The following is a 16,601-nucleotide window of genomic DNA, read 5'->3' as shown; positions in this document are numbered from 1 at the left end:
TTCCTCTCTCTCGCTCGGCGGCCATCTTGGGTGCGGCAAAGTCCCCGCTCTCCCCCCGCCCCCTTCTCTCCTTCCTGGCTTGTGAAATCTTTTTGTGGGTTTCTCTTTCCCGCCCTCTCAGGCGAAGTAGTGATTTGAGGACACCTGTGAAGTAAGGTAAGCTTGGGGAAGGTCCCTAGTGAGTAAGGAAGGCGGGTCTGAAAGAAGGCAGCTGACACGCCCAAGATGGCGGCCGTCACCTTCGGTGCGTCGTACTTCCCTTCGTAAAAATCGTACCCACATCGAGCTCCTGAAGGGGGACGACACACCCAAGATGGCGGTCGCGTCCTGAGGTCGCCATCTTGGGTGTGGCGCGCACCCCTCGGACATTGGTCCAAAGTTCAGTTTCTTCAACCCAATTCTGCTCCTGTGATCTGCTTTTTTACTTTAGCCCCATCGTCTTAACTCTGCTCCCATTTTAAGTTTGGAGGGGTTGTTAGCAGCGACAAGCGTTTAGCCTCCTTTGCATTGATTTACCTACCTGTTTTCCTCCCTCCCTCTAAATTGTATTTTAATTTGTTTTGTTCTTATATTCTTTTATTGGCTTCGTTGTAAGCTACCTCTCGCACAGGCAAGGTAGGATACAGGTTTGTTACTGTGCATTAAATAAATAGAAATAGCATAGCTGATGGCACCATTCAATAAACGTTTACTCAGGAGTAAGCTGCGTTGATCAGTTGGGCTTACTCAATGTCAGGTCATAGATTATAGCTGCTTTTCACTCTTGTACAGCATCAAAACCATCCCTTTCCTTCCCTGCAGTGACCCAGGTGGTTTTGTATAAGGAAGATGCCTCCCAAAATTCAAGACAAGGGTTTGAATCCTGCCATGGCAGCCTGCATCCTGGGGATCGACTTGGGCACTTCATCAGTGAAAACCATCCTGCTGCAAGAGATGGAGCAGGGACCCACCGTGATCGCAAGCTGCGCCAGGGAAACCCAGGCTCAGGTGGAGAGCCCCAGTGCCGGGCCACAGGTGAAAGAGGATGAGATAAATTAATGGAAATCAATTGGGTGATTATTCGTTGTGAGTGGCAGAAGCAGTCTACCTTTGAATACCAGCAGCACATTGTGGGTTTCCCTAAAGCATCCTGTAGGCTGTGGTGGAACACAGGAGGCTAGACTAAATCAACTTTTGGTCCGATCTAGCAAGATGGATCAGAGGGACCTTTGGTTTGATCCAGCGTTGCGTTCTCAAGAACATAGGAAGCTGCCTTGTACTGAACCAGACCATTGTTTCATCTAGCTCAGTATACGGCCTAGGACCCTCGTACCTACGGGACCGCCTCTCTCGGTATGCCCCATGGAGGACCTTATGGTCTTCAAATAAAAACATCTTGGAGATCCTGGGCCACAGGGAGGTTAGGCTGGCCTCAAGCAGAGCCAGGGCTTTTTCGGCTATGGCCCCAATCTGGTGGAACGCTCTGTCACAAGAGACTAGGGCCCTACGGGACTTGACATCTTTCAACAAGACAGAGCCGTTCCACTAGGCTTTGGCCAAGGCACAGTCTGACTCCTGCAATCCTCATAGAACTCTAGCCCAATGGTTGCCATTAATTTGACTCTAAATTGATTATAGAATGATTTTAGAATGTATTTCAATTAAGTAATTGTGATTTTATGTAAACTGTGTTATTTTTACTGTTGTTAGCCGCTCTGAGCCCGGCTGGGGAGGGCAGGATATGAATAAAAAAATATTATTATCATTATCTACATTGACTGGTATATTGGCTCTCCATGGATTCAGGCAGGGAGTCTTCCCACCCATGGCTGGAGAGGCCAGGATTGAACCCACAACGTTCTGCATGCAAAGCGGATGCTCTGCCACTGAGCTATGGGTCCTCCCCAAGTCCATTGGGGTTCAGAGGAGGTTGTGGACTTAGGTTGCCACGCTTCTCCCCCTGCTAGAGCTCCTCTACATTCAACAGCAGTTGATCCAACTGATAGAGCACTTCTTCTAAAATAAATCGGGCATGCCAAGATGGGAGCTGCTTTGCTGTCACAGAAAGCAGGTAAAACTGCTTCCAAGCTTCATTCCCTATGGGCTTTCTCTCTCTCCCTTTCTCTCTCTCTCTCTGCTCATGCAGGGGAACGAGCAAGATGTCCGCAAAATTGTCGCTGCCTTGAATGACTGCCTCGCTGGTCTCCCCCAGAAACTCCTGGGAAGGGTTTGCCGCATTGGTGTTACCGGACAAATGCACGGAGTCGTGTTTTGGAAAACAGGTCAAGGTGAGAGAGCTGGTTTGCAGAATCCTCCTTTCCAAATCCAGCACCACTCCTTCCTCAACACTTGTGTGGTGGCATCCTATTTAAAAATGCAAGGATTAAAAAAAAAGAATCAAAACTTAACATTTTCAAGCCTAATATCTCCCTATTCCCAGATTCTAACAAAATGGTGCGGGCAAAAAACCCCCCCAGCCCCCAGACAGATTGAACCTAAGATTGTGTCTAAATGAATAAAAGCAAAGATATTCAGGACTTTCCTTAAGGTAAAGGGACCTCTGACCATTAGGTCCAGTTGTGGCCGACTCTGGGGTTGTGGCGCTCATCTCGCTTTATTGGCCGAGGGAGCCGGCGTACAGCTTCCGGGTCATGTGGCCAGCATGACTAAGCCGCTTCTGGCGAACCAGAGCAGCGCACGGAAACGCCGTTTACCTTCCCACCGGAGCGGTACCTATTTATCTACTTGCACTTTGACGTGCTTTTGAACTGCTAGGTTGGCAGGAGCTGGGACAGAGCAACAGGAGCTCACCCCGTCGCGGGGATTCAAACCACCGACCTTCTGATCTGCAAGTCCTAGGCTCTGTGGTTTAACCCACAGCTCCACCCGCGTCCCATAGGACTTTCCTTACACTGTTTGTATTCGCATGTGTGAGTGTACATGTTCTCTGTTCTTTTCCCCTCTCAAAGTCAGGGTCAAGATAGCATTAAAAAGCACTGGAGAAACTCACAGAGGGGAGGTTAAGGGCTGTTAGCAATGATAGTGTAAATCAGGAGATGAGAACCTCAGGCGCCCAGGGGGCAAATGTGGCCCGTCAGGCCTCCCATTCCGTCCTGTGGGACTCTCCCTGGGCCACACACCCTCTGCAACCAAGCACCTTACTAGTCTAGCTTTGCATCCTCCTTGAGTGATTTTGCCTGGCTGGAAATGCATCCTTGAACTCGGATAATGTCTGTTGCTTGCCTAGACAGAGGGAGATTTGAAGCAAGCCAGCTACTCCTCCCATTTTTGCCTGTGGTCCTTCCAGCACTGGTACCTGGCCCCCAGAAAGCATCCCAGAAGGGCATGTGGTCCTCAGAATGATAAATATTCCCGAGAGGAACTATAATAATATATGTATGTGTGTGTGTGTATATACGTGAAAATATATATATATATATATATATATAAATACCCATCTGTCTGGGTTGCTCCAGCCACTCTGGGCTGCTTCCAACACACATAAAAATAATAAAACATCAAAACATTTATAGTAACAATCAGATCCTATCTAAAAAGTCACAATAACTTTAAAATAAAGAACTTTTGTCAAATAAAGCAATATTCAAGAATCCATTAGAATCCAACAGTAAACAGTACAATTAAGCGCCAGCAAATAATAAACAGTTTACACTTATCAATTACAATAAAGAATTACTAATAAATCAATAAAATCAATAATAATAAAATAACAGCAATAAAATAACAGCAAATCACAATGCATAAAATGCCACAAAACGTACAAAAGGACCCAGAACTTATAAAATTATTTTTAAACACTATCCCTGAACTCCTCTCTTCCCACCTGCTTGTGCTGTTCTCAAAGCCACGGTCTGGGACTGGAGGGGCAAGGCAGGTGGAGAAGCCATTGCCTGCAGAAAGTCTCTCCCGCATCAGAAAGGCAGATCGGGTCGTGGGGACTGATTTCCTGAAAGAATTAGCTGCTGCTTGTCAGAGATGAATGTGGTCTTTAATGGCCTAGCAGGGTTCCCAAGCGATTTTATTCCTGGAATGCTAAAGCAATCAGAAATGGCTATTAGGTTGACAGACAAACTTGCTCCGTTTTCCAGATTTCCTGTGGGGGGCGGGCGTAAGATAAAATAAAATCTGGAAGTCACTATTTGCGTGTGATTTTGAGTGGAAACGCTTAATTTTTACCTTTCTCTGAAGCCATGAGTGTTTGGTTTTGACCTCTGCCCAGATGTAAATGGATGCAATTTCTCTTTCTCCCTCCTCCTGAGTGGATTAGCCAAAATCACATCTTCTTTGCTGTAAATGATGATTTTTATCTTTTTTGTTTTGTTTTTAACTGATTACCATTAATGTCCTTTCAAAGAGCCCATTTTCATGTTAGGAAGAGATAAATGGGAGGGGAGGGACAATCCAGCATGGTTGAAAGCAACTTTTTATGTGGAAAACAAAAGAAAGGTCAGGAGAAAGAAACGAGGTAGATTTTCTTTTTTCTTTCTTTTTTTTTGCTTTTCTGTGGTTTTAATCTTCATTTATCTAATGTCTGAAGAGCTAAGCCTCTTCCGAAAATTCAGGCAATGTAGTTCCGCAAAAGAGGATTTCCCTTAACACCATTATACCAGTGGGTTGGTTTTGTGCGCAGGGAAGGGCCGTAGCTCAGGATTTGAACATCTGCTTTGCATGTAGAAGGTCCCTGGTACGATCCCTGGGGTCTCCAGATAGGACTGGGAAATAAGCCTGTCGGAAACCCTGGAGAGCTGCTGCCAGCCGGTAGGACTGGGCGATATATTGTCCAAAACCGGCTTGAAGTTCACATCGTGATAACTGTTTCTTATAGTATTTGAGCTGGCAATATATCACAAATCACAATGTGTATGAGGGCTAGGCGATACCTGGTTTCCAAAATCACTGGAAGTGGTGTTCTGGTTGTGGAGAAAAACAAGCACACCAGTTCTAAAGTTCATGCAGTTCTCACAATGACCAGCTGGGATGGAAACCATTCAGAGAGGGGAGGAACCCAATGGAGCTGGTCTCTCAGCTGAGCCAATGGAGGGGCCCTGTTTCTCATCTACCTCTGCTGCAGCATGATGGAATATGTACAGTGGTACCTCGGGTTAAGTACTTAATTCATTCCAGAGGTCCGTTCTTAACCTGAAACGGTTCTTAACCTGAAGCACCACTTTAGCTGCTGCCGCTCCGCTGGAGCACAATTTCTGTTCTCATCCTGAAGCAAAGTTCTTAACCCAAGGTACTATTTCTGGATTAGCGGAGTCTGTAACCTGAAGCGTATGTAACCTGAAGCATATGTAGCCCGAGGTACCACTGTATTGTCTGTTGCCTGTTGGAGAAGCCCAAAGGACCTGGTGTCTCTGCAGAGCCAACAAGACGGTCCTGCTTTCCACCCATCCCTCTCAAGACGCCAGGAGGTTCTTGCTGGGTGCAAGTCAGCAATGGACTTTGCAAGCCTCAGTGCTTGGAATTTGCAGAATGGAAGAGTTTATTGGGACAGTGTTGTCTGGGGTGGAAGATTCATTCTGCTCACCTGGGGGCAAATGGAACGCCCCAGGTTCCCCCCTCATTGCATTGAAAATAAAGGTTGGCAGTCCTTGTGAAATAGACTCTGAGGGGAAGGGTATGCTTCCCAGTCTCCAGATGCTGGGTTGAACAGTGAGAAGCTGCTGTCGGTTGCCATTCTGAGTTCCTTGGGGCCCGGAGCTGAAGCCTAGATACAAGGTGCGAGGCAGCAGTGCAGCAGGTGGCGGTGCTGCGGTGCTGTGTGGCGGTCAGCTCAGCGGGATCCCACCTTCATCGCCAGTGAAATATACTCAGAGTCGAGAGTGGATTTCATGCTCTTTATTCAGCTCATAGTGGTGAGGAGGAATGGAAGTTCCCCCAGAATGTCTGCTCTATATACATGATTTACACAATGGGCCCCACATGATTGGCGAATTCCAGGATTCTCCTGTAGGCCAATCAAGTTGCGAATTCACTTCCACCTGGAGCTGGATTGGGTGGCTCCTGTTGGAATTCTGCTACCCGGTCATCGGTATGTGCCTATCTGATCAGGCACCGGCTGAATTCCTTAGACCTCCCTCCGGCGTCTCCCGGCAGGATAAACAACACGAGGTCCGTTCCGGCGATCTTCCTCAGGCTGTGAGGAAAACACACCAACTGCTTCTCCTTCTCTCCTCCTCCCTGCATATCCCCAGGGAGGGAAATCAGACACAGACAGTAACGTATCTACATGTCCTTTATTTGTGTCTTTTTAGCAGTCATACAGTAAAACATGTCTGCTCTCTTCAACATACAGAGAGAAAACTCCACCCATGTACATCCTGTACAGGTCATATGACAAACCCACTGAGCTAACATCCGGTGCTCAGTACAGAATGGACTGCCCCTTTGTTCCCATGGCAACAGTCACAAACATCCTGTTTGGCTTTCCAGCCACAAGCAGCAGACTGTGCTGCCTTTGCTTGCTGCAGCCTTGGTGCTTTAGAATAACATCCTCCCCCTAAAGTATCAATGCGTGCTGCGAGCAAAGCGTCATCCAGAGAAGAAAACAAACAGTTGTTATACTTATAACATTCCCCTGTTGTTTCAGTTCCACCCTTGGAACTACCCGCCACTGGTTTTACCAATGTACCTCTCTGGTTGTGTGACTTCCAAGGAATGAGTGCTTCTGCATTACCTTGGTTAACAACTCTCTGTTGTGCCTTTGTCTCTGACTCAGACACAGCTTCAATCTGACCTTGGTCGTTTACAACAGCAACAGTTAGGTAAGCAAACTCTTGTGAATACCTCTTGGGTGGTACACCCTTCGTTGCTCTCTCAGACCTACGTAAGAGATGCTGCTCTTCTTTGCTTTCTGGTTCAGCCTTTGGACTCTCTGGAGAACCAGTACTAAGCTTAATCAGTGGTTCATCCTCCTCTTCTGAGGGTCTGGTCATTGTGTGAGACTTACTCTCAATGACTGTGACAACTGAGCTGTCTGAGCTATCGCTGTCATCATCAGTACTACTGAACTCAATAAAATCAACATCATCATCATCATCAGAATCATCATCACCTGTGGGAAATGTGTGAAAAATCACTCTCTCCTGTTCAGAAGCACTCTCTAGAAATTTTGTGAGAATCACCTTTCCAGATTCAGACAAAATTACTCTGTAGAGACCCTTTTCATAACCCACAAAAATGCCTCTGGCATTCTTTACTCCACCTGGAGTTTCTGTTCTCACATGAGACCCAAAAACCTTGAAATGGGCAACAGAAGGTTTTCTGTGGAACAGTTTCTCAAAAGGAGAACTTCCCAACTCTTTTGAAAACTTTCTCAACCAGGTATAACAATATGACATTAGCGATTCAGCCCAGTACTCATGTGGCAGATGTGAACTAAGCAATTGCGCATGCATTCCCTTTTGCAATTCTTTGTTCACCCTAACACAAACACATCTATTCCAAGCTTCTTCGGAAGCTGCAAGTTTGTGTCTTATCCCTTTCTTCTTCAGGAACCTCTGGAACTCCTGTAAAAGAAAAATTGGCTTCTCATCTGTGCAAAGACAATCTATGTCAGCATCATGCATATTTTTAACCTTGTCACAAAACTCTTTAAACCTTTCTAAGGCTTCTTTCGGTCTCTCCAAAAGATAAATCCAGACAAAACCTGTAAAAGAATCAACACATATTAGGTAATACGTTGCATTGCCTCTAGATGGTTCTAAAGGACCAATCACATCAGCATACACCCGCTGAAATGCTCTCTTGTTGACCCTCGAGGTGACCTGCTTGGCGTTTTTCTCAGCTACACCTGCAAAAGAAATCATGTTAGAATCACAAGAATTACATTTCATGTAATCACTTTGATCAAAAGTCAACAAATACAGTCCATCTTTCTCTTTGGCAGAAAGATACAACTCTCCATCTTTGTAGATCTCGCATTTCTCATCATCATAGGACAGTTTCAGTCCCTTCTTGGCAATCTGCGAAGCGCTGAGCAGATTAAACTTCAACTCTGGAACCAAATAAACATTGTTTATAGTCAAGTTCAGACTTTTAAGATACACAGTCCCAATTCCGGTCGCTTCCAGCTCTTGACCGTTGGCTAGTTGTACAGCGAAGCTTTGCTTCTTAAACGTAGAAAATAGTCCTCTGTGTCGACACATATGCTCTGTGGCTCCAGTATCCAAAACAAAGAAATTCCCCGCTTCTGGTGTGGCTTTTAGCGACATCAAAGCCTTTGCAGTCTTTGCCTTTGGCTTGGTGTGACCTTTGTCTGACGCGTCAGACTTTGTGGAGCTTCCCTTGGCTCCTTTCTTCCGACGTGGCTTCGTACAGTACCGCTGTAGATGCCCAGTCTGGTCACAATTGTAACATCGGACAACGTTCATAGCTACAGCATCTCCTCCAGTAGCTTGAGCAGTGGGGGTGTTAGAACTCCGTTCTTCCCTCCCTCTGTCCTTCACGTCCAGGGCGGCAAGCCTGTCATGTTCACAAAGAACCACGGCAAAGACCCTTTCCGACGTTAGATCCGCTGCTGGGAGGGACCCCAGCTGACTGGCAACCGTTTTGTAAGTCCTATTCAGGCTGTTGAACACCATGAAGCAAAACACTTCCTCCTGCAAACGGAAATTGCGTTCCACCATCTGTTGACGCAGAAATTTCATTTCCGTCAGGTGAGCTTGAACATCTCCATCAGGCGCAAGCCTCAGGTTGGTCAGCTTCTCAAAATACAGCAACGCTGAAGAACCTGCATCTCTCTGATGTGTCCTTCGCAGCGTGTTCCAAACATCTCTCGCGTGCTCTAAGCCTTGTATGTGTATCAACTGCGAATCTGACACGCACAGAATTATAGCAGTTCTGGCCTTCACATCCTGTGACTCCCAAGCACGCGTTGGCGCTGCAGGAATGGGGTTCTCAATCACGTCAAACAGTCTCTGATTCTGCAGCAGGGCCTTCATCTTAATAGACCAAGATGCATAATTGTCACTGGTCAAAAGGGGCGGAGAAGGCAGGGCTCCCCCCTTCTTGGCATCCATTTTGAGTCCTTGCATTGACTCTTTAAAACACAAGCCTCTAAAATCCAAAAGCTGGCTTGTTTACACTCTGTGCCACCTGGCAGCTCTCAACGCTGGCTGCGTTGGAAATTTCCAAGAGCTCCTCAGACTTTGTAGTCAAAACATTCTATTGTTGCTTTCACTTCTCCTCTCTGAGGATTAGCCTTCACTGAAAGGCGTCGCTTAGCAACAGCACATTCCAATCCCTTGGAGAAGAAACCACAGGAATGTTTGGTATGCGGTTTCACTTTTAACCGGAGCCGTTTCCCATACGCTGCTCCCTCGAAGCAGAAAATAACTCAATCTGCATCCACTCTTCTAAGCCCGAAAATCACATACCTGGGCTCCGTGGCTTTTGCTTCCAGCTTGCTCTGGTCAGCTTCTGGCTGCAGAGAATCAGCTTTCTCACCTCAGGCATCCATGGAAGCCACTTCTTGATGCAGAGGGCGATGAAAACAGCAACCATCAGCTCTGGTACCAATGTTGGAATTCTGCTACCCGGTCATCGGTATGTGCCTATCTGATCAGGCACCGGCTGAATTCCTTAGACCTCCCTCCGGCGTCTCCCGGCAGGATAAACAACACGAGGTCCGTTCCGGCGATCTTCCTCAGGCTGTGAGGAAAACACACCAACTGCTTCTCCTTCTCTCCTCCTCCCTGCATATCCCCAGGGAGGGGAATCAGACACAGACAGTAACGTATCTACATGTCCTTTATTTGTGTCTTTTTAGCAGTCATACAGTAAAACATGTCTGCTCTCTTCAACATACAGAGAGAAAACTCCACCCATGTACATCCTGTACAGGTCATATGACAAACCCACTGAGCTAACATCCGGTGCTCAGTACAGAATGGACTGCCCCTTTGTTCCCATGGCAACAGTCACAAACATCCTGTTTGGCTTTCCAGCCACAAGCAGCAGACTGTGCTGCCTTTGCTTGCTGCAGCCTTGGTGCTTTAGAATAACAGCTCCTGTGCACCAATCAGACTGCTGCATTCTGGATCCTATTGTTCTAGGACCAATCAGACTGCTGCATTTTGGATCCTATTCAACTCAGTACATAACACCTTGTGTCCATGCTTTTGGAGGAGACACTGATGGATAAACACAACTCAGGATGGTCTGGGTCGCTTTGAATGAGCCGCACCATGCTAACAGGTCCTCCTTCACCAGCTCTCTCTTCCCGTTCCAGGTTGCAAGTGGATCGAAAGTGGGCACGGGTGGACCTTTGAGCCTGAAGAGGTCAGTCACCTGATCACATGGCAAGATGGCCGCTGCAGCAGCCCCTTCCTGTCCTCGCTGCCTCAGCCGCAGTCGCACCTCAGTGTGGCCACGGGTTTCGGCTGCACCACAATCTACTGGTACTTGAAAAACAGGTACTGCTGCCCCTTCCTGCTTCAGCTTCTGCATCTTGCTTTGTCGCCTGCGATTCTGTGATGATGTATTTGCAGCCAGAGGCTGGGGTGGCCTACCTGGTGGGTTCAGTCATGGGGGAGAAGCAATGGGGTACAGCAGTGGGACTCAGACCAAAAAAGTTCACTGGGCGACCTTGAGTCAGTTGCACATTGGCTCTCTTGGCCTAACCTACTTCGCAGGGCTGTTCTGTGGATCAAAAATGTGGGTGGGGAAATAAATGCTTTGAGTTTCTTGGAGGAAAGGAAAGTTCTCTTTCATTGTATACAAGTTGTTTTTTCCACCCAGAGTCAGTCACAAATTAAAAGGTGGATGCCCAGGTCCATCAACTTTTTGTTTGTATGCTTACTGGACAGCCCAGATTTCCTGAAGCATTACGATGCTGCCGGCACCATCCAAGACTACGTTGTGGCCATGCTGTGTGGCCAGGAAAAGCCACAGATGTCTGTCCAGAACGCAGCCAGCTGGGGCTACTTCAACACCACAAGCAAAAGCTGGAATGTGGACATGTAAGTGAGCGCTGTGGACTCAGATGGAGCCACTATTACAAAGTGGGGTGTGTGTCATTATTTCATTTTTCGATTCTGTGTGCTGGGATATGAGAGAAGGGAGGATGTCTTTTCTTTGATTCCCCCCTCCCCACCCACCAGCTCAATTTTATTTTATTTTGGAAGTGAATCAGGAGCAACTTCTCTAGCAAACCAGAAACGCCTTTCATTTTTAAAAACCCAACCCCTGGACGGACTGAAAACACTATATTCCCGACCATCATTCCCCCTTGTAATGGTTATATGGGGTTGCTCGTGCGTAAGTTGCCGCCATTCCTGGCTAGGTAGCCTGGTTCAACCTTTCCTGGCTGGACAGCCCTTCACTTCGTGGCTGTTTCAGTCGCTAGCAGAATCCGTCAGTGGGCGTTTCTTGAACTTCTTCCAGCAAAGAAGTTCGTTGACGCCAAGTTTACGCCTACTTTCCCTGCGCGGAAGTCTTCTGCGCAGGGTGGGTGTGGGTAGCGGAGGACCTGTGCTCTCCCCGCTGGTCTCTGGCGAGGAGTCCTGGAGCCCCCTCGCCGATTCCCCCATCTGCCCCCCCCTTTATCCCTGGTGTTATGTTGATTTCCTTCCCCAGCCGATGAGCTCCCTCTCTCCCTGCTGGGCCCTTCTCCAGCATCGCTTGGGAGCCTTGCCTCCACCTCTGGCTCCGATGGCAGTTCCCTGACACCCCTCCACCCAGAAAAGCTGTGTTAGCTGCTGTTTGAAGTGGCCGGGTTTGCTCTTTTCAGGGACAGGCGTCTGAGGCCTCCAGCTGACTCCCCGAAGGGAAGATTCTCACATACACAGCCCTTCCAGGGAAGATAGAATCCGCTTCCTAAATCCGACTCAAGGTTGCGGACAACTTGGGTTTGGCTTGTGTGTGTGTGTTTCCGGGGCTAACCTGGTGTGGCAACCACCGTACTGTGACAGGGTTGGGGTTGTCCAAGGGGTGCTTGTTGGGTCTAACTGCTTGTATGTGTTTTAAACTTTCTGAAGGTTTAACCCTTGGAGCGGTGTGTCCACACACAGCACTCTGCTTTTTAAGGGCAGTAGCTCGATTTATCCAGCATGTCTGTGCATGTTTTAAAGTACCACCCATACATTTTCTTAACAACAGCCCTGCAAGGTAGGTGCCAGGATAATCAGCCCCATATCGCTGGGGAACGTGGGCAGGTGTTTCTAGACTTGTGCTGCTGTTGACAAGGAAAGCTGATCTGGAACCCTTTGTGGGGAAGCCGTGACCTTCCAGATATTGTTGGCCTCCAACTCCCATCGCCCCAGCCCAGGGGTTGCATTCCCATCTGGGCAACCTCCCGGGGGCTGCTTGCCAGGGCTGGGCTTGGCCAGAGGCAAAAGCAGACGAAGCAACAAATGTAAATTTTAGCGTTTCTCTTCTCCATCAGCGGGTGGCGCTGTGGGTTAAACCACAGAGCCTAGGACTTGCCGATCAGAAGGTCAGCGGTTCGAATCCCCGCGACGGGGTGAGCTCCCGTTGCTCAGTCCCTGCTCCTGCCAACCTAGCAGTTTGAAAGCACGTCAGAGTGCAAGTAGATAAATAGGTACCGCTCTGGCGGGAAGGTAAACGGCATTTCCGTGCGCTGCTCTGGTTCGCCAGAAGCGGCTCAGTCATGCTGGCCACATGACCCGGAAGCTGTACGCCGGCTCCCTCAGCCAATAAAGCGAGGTGAGCATTGCAACCCCAGAGTTGGTGACAACTGGACCTAATGGTCAGGGGTCCCTTTACCTTTATTCTCCATCAAAGCAAGCATAGAGGTCAAGGACATTTCCCAGCTTGGCAAAAACCCTCTGTGAGGATAGAAAGCAGGCCTGGTGAAGGTGTTGCCAGGGGAGAGCTTTGAGGGCCAGAGAGAGAGGCACGGAGGGCCGCATTTGCTTCCTAGGTTCTGAACTTTTCTGGTTTCTGGCTTCCACCAAGGGCCTCCCCTTCTACCTCCTCCCCCATAATTTGAGCAGTGAGTTGATGCAACTGTAATCTGCACGGCTGTGTTAGCCTGAGATCCCTCCTTCCCCCTGCCCTCCAAGCATGTCCAGTAGCCGGACCCTTCTCCTTCCAACCTGGACAGCTCCCCATTGACCTCTGCCTCTGGTTTCAGCCTGAAAGAGTCCCACTTCCCTATCCACCTGCTTCCTGAAGTGGTCCAGCCCGGAGAACTGGCCGGGGAGACCGCCTACGTGTGGCACCAGATACCAAAGGGGACGGAAGTCAGGGCCGCCTTGGGGGACTTCCAGTGTTCCGTCTTCTCCTGCATGTCCGACAGCACAAGTGCAGGTAGGGGCACAAAGCAGCACCCCCCCCCACCTTCTGGAAATACAGTGGTACCTCAGGTTTCAGACGCTTCAGGTTACAGATTCTGCTAACCCAGAAATAGTACCTTGGGTTAAGAACTTTGCTTTATGATGGGAACAGAAATCGTGTGGCAGTGGGAGCCCCATTAGCTAAAGTGGTGCTTCAGGTTAAGAACAGTTTCGGGTTAAGAACGGACCTCCAGAACGAATTACGTTCTTAACCCGAGGTACCACTGTAATTTATTTGGAGCAGCTGTGCCTGCTCTTTAGCAGAAAAGGCTCTCAGAGCAGCTTACATACAGTCAAAACAAGACAGTCCCTGCTCTCAAACTAACAATCTTAAAAAAAAAGAGAGAGATGCAAGCAAAAAGTGAGAGGGAAGGAGGAGGAAAATAAAAACACAGGTACCCATTTCTATACAGTAGAAGAAGAAGAGGGTGGATTTGATATCCCGCTTTATCACTACCTGGAGGAGTCTCACAGCGGCTCACAATCTCCTTTCCCTTCCTCCCCCACAACAAACACTCTGTGAGGTGAGTGGGACTGAGAGACTTCAGAGAAGTGTGACTGGTGCCAGGTCACCCAGCAGCTGCATGTAGCTGGGAAGCGAACATGGTTCACCAGATTACGAGTCCACTGCTCTTAACGACTACACCACACTGGCAACAGTAGCAGTAGTTGCTATAATGATCAGCTGGCCCAGTTCAGGGGCAGTAGGTGCCTGATGGAGGTTCCCCTCCCTCCAGGGAGTTTCTGGGGCCATGCAGGAGGACCCCTGTTGAAGCTCCCTTGTGGGTCCAGCCTCACCCGTTGAAGGCCAGTTACATGCCTCTTTAAGCAGAATTTGAGCCCAGCGGGTGTTTTCCAACTCTTGCCTTCCTCTCCATCCTCCTAGTCCTCAACATCAGTACTTCTGCGCAACTCACCCTCCTGATGCCTTCAGGCTTCCAGCCGGCTGATTCCCCGGACCCTCGTTCCCCGTTGGCCTACTACCCGTACTTCAACAACACCTACCTGGTGGTGGCTGCTTCCCTCAACGGCGGCAACGTGGTGGCGACGTTCGTGAACATGCTCGTGCGGTGGATGGCTGAGCTGGGTAAAGGAAGGGATAAGACGGGGACCTCTCTTCTTCTGCCTTTCAGTCATTTGTGGGTTTGTTTTTTGTTTTTTTCATTTTTAATATAAATTTTATTAGTATTTTCCACACAACAACATGAAAGAGATCGAAAACTAACAATACACAACACACAAAAATCAACATTCAAAAACTAAAGAAAGCAACAACAGCAAAACAAAAACAAAACCAATAAAACCAAATCCATATCTTACAAGTTAATATTATAAACACTAAAACAACAACAAGACATTGACTTCCACCAATCCCACAGCACCTCCTTTATCTCTCATTGTGTCTTCCTGTTTTCCTGTTTTCTTTATCATCTCTATTCTAACATCTAGATATAAATCCCTCTTTCATACCCTTTCGCTTCACAAGCTTATTCCAGACTCAGCCAGATTTCTGTCCTCGAACCTTGACTTTTGAGGTATTCATTTAGGCCTTTCAGTCATTTGATCAGTCTTCCTCTCCCGACCCTTTTAATCTCCTCCTGCAGGACTCCAAGTCCCAGAATCGGATCTCTACGCGCGTATAATCAGCGCTGCCTTGGCCCAAACGGACACCGACCTCAACATCTGCCCAACCATCTTTGGGGAGAGGCACATGCCAGAAAGGTTGGCCTCGGTGATGGGCATCGCTGCCTCCGACCTCTCCCTGGGCCACGTGACCCGGGCGCTGTGCCATGGCGTGGTCCAGAACCTGCACTCCATGCTGCCTTCGCAGCACCTGAAGGAAGCCGGGGTCACGCGGATCCTGGCCAGCGGGAGCGCCCTGGGCAAGAACGAGGTGATGCGTCAGGAAGTGGAGAAGGCCTACCCATTTCCCGTGGTCTATGGGAGAAATGTGGATGCAGCCGTGGGCGCCGCCTTGGCCATGCTGCGCAGGAAGTGACCTTGGGGCTGCAAGAAAGCACTTCCTCTGGAAAGAGGGGTCGTGAACGCATAGAGCGCCAAAAGTTGCGGGGCAGAGGTAGAAAGGGAAGGCGAGAGTAGGCACCCCCTACCCCGGAATAAAAATGAAGTGGATTCAGAACGATCCCATCTGTCTACCCAAAAATCAGATCCTTCCTGGAGCTATCTGCTCCCCGCACATCCCTGGCAGTAGAGGGGTTAATGCAGGCCTCAGACACCACTGAAAGTTTTTTGGGGGAAGACTTTTGTTGCCCATTCTGTACCCCCTCCCCTCAAAGTTATATACAAGCCATTCTGTGTTTCCATTGCGAAAAGGAACCAGATATTTATTCCTCTGTTTTTGCAGTCATCTGCTATTCTATTATAGGGACAGGGAAGTGATGCCTTCAGATCTCGCCAGACTCTTTGTTGGCGCCTGTGATGGCGGCCATGGGCCTTGGGGGGATTCCTTCCTTTTGCAGATCTTCAGGGTGGATCAAATCCTGTGCAGCAGTACATTCCAGAATTAAATCTGGGAGGTGGAGAACACCCCCACACACACACCCCGGGTTTGTTATTCCTCTTGCCTTCGGTGGGTTTTGTGGAGGGGTTTCCCATACTGAAGAGGAACCCCTCTTGCATACAAGAAGCATTTCTGCTTTGTAGAGCCTGAAGATGTCTCAGTGCAACAGGAATAAGAAAACTCGCCTGTGCTGATTTTCGTGCTGTTGTCGTCCTTGCCTCTTTCTCCAGGCCACCTGCACTCGCTCATGTCTCTCCAAATGGGGAAGGAAAATGGGGCTTGGAGCCACAATATGGGGCAGGGAGCAGTCAGATGGAAACAACAGCCCAGAGGGAAGCTGTGTCTCTAGTAACTCAGGGACGGGGCATCTATAGCCCTCCAGTTTGGATGGCATTTGGATACGTACAAATTTTGAAGCATAGCTGTGTTTCGGTTCTCATACCATTCCAGAAAGTGCGGGTTTGATTGGTTTCGCAATAAACACACACTGAATCAAATTGCTCCGTCCCAGGGAGAGACCCGTGGTTTTCTCAGCGCATCAGTGATGCAATCTACTAATTAACCCTAAACATTTAAAAGCACCCTTTTCAGTGGCGGATTGCCAAAACCAGCACCATGTGTATGTAAACGTCAGGATTGAAGTGAGAAAGGTTTTCACTTAAAGGTCTGGCTCTGAGACCCTTACCGGTTTTCAAGGGGGTCTAGGTGTAAGAGGCTGGCCGAAATGTCCTAAATGAGCAGGTGCCAGTTTTGTATTTTTGATCTATTTCTCAAATACA

The 16,601-nt window shown here is 48.5% G+C and overlaps 1 protein-coding gene across 2 annotated transcripts; it reads left to right on the top strand.

Moving 5' to 3' along the window:
* Positions 1-14: 14 nt before the first annotated feature.
* SHPK (sedoheptulokinase) lies at positions 15-15,444 on the top strand. Of its 2 annotated transcripts, none has more exons than XM_081890516.1 (8): positions 15-156; positions 802-1,014; positions 2,126-2,267; positions 10,235-10,418; positions 10,812-10,964; positions 13,100-13,275; positions 14,188-14,388; positions 14,906-15,444. In XM_081890516.1, exons 2-8 carry the CDS (start codon positions 829-831, stop codon positions 15,298-15,300), a joined length of 1,437 nt encoding a protein of 478 aa, XP_081746642.1. In that variant the 5' UTR covers positions 15-156; positions 802-828; the 3' UTR covers positions 15,301-15,444. The 2 variants fall into 2 exon arrangements, with proteins under 2 accessions (XP_081746642.1, XP_081746643.1); XM_081890517.1 differs by lacking the exon at positions 15-156 and adding an exon at positions 362-615.
* The last annotated feature ends 1,157 nt before the right edge of the window (positions 15,445-16,601 follow it).

The sequence above is a fragment of the Podarcis melisellensis genome (genome assembly GCF_964234715.1).
Source record: "Podarcis melisellensis genome assembly, chromosome: 15".
In the NCBI taxonomy this organism is placed as follows: domain Eukaryota; kingdom Metazoa; phylum Chordata; class Lepidosauria; order Squamata; family Lacertidae; genus Podarcis; species Podarcis melisellensis.
Note: the sequence above shows the minus strand (reverse complement) of the source record. Positions and strands in the feature narration are given on the sequence as shown.

What these genes read in the sequence shown, in the direction of transcription:
- SHPK (XM_081890516.1), top strand. Translation starts at nt 829, where the DNA reads ATGCCTCCCAAAATTCAAGACAAGGGTTTGAATCCTGCCATGGCAGCC. An exon ending in AAAAGCTGGAATGTGGACAT is followed by an intron (nt 10,965 to 13,099) that starts GTAAGTGAGCGC and finishes CTCTGGTTTCAG; the next exon opens with CCTGAAAGAGTCCCACTTCC. An exon ending in GCGGTGGATGGCTGAGCTGG is followed by an intron (nt 14,389 to 14,905) that starts GTAAAGGAAGGG and finishes CTCCTCCTGCAG; the next exon opens with GACTCCAAGTCCCAGAATCG.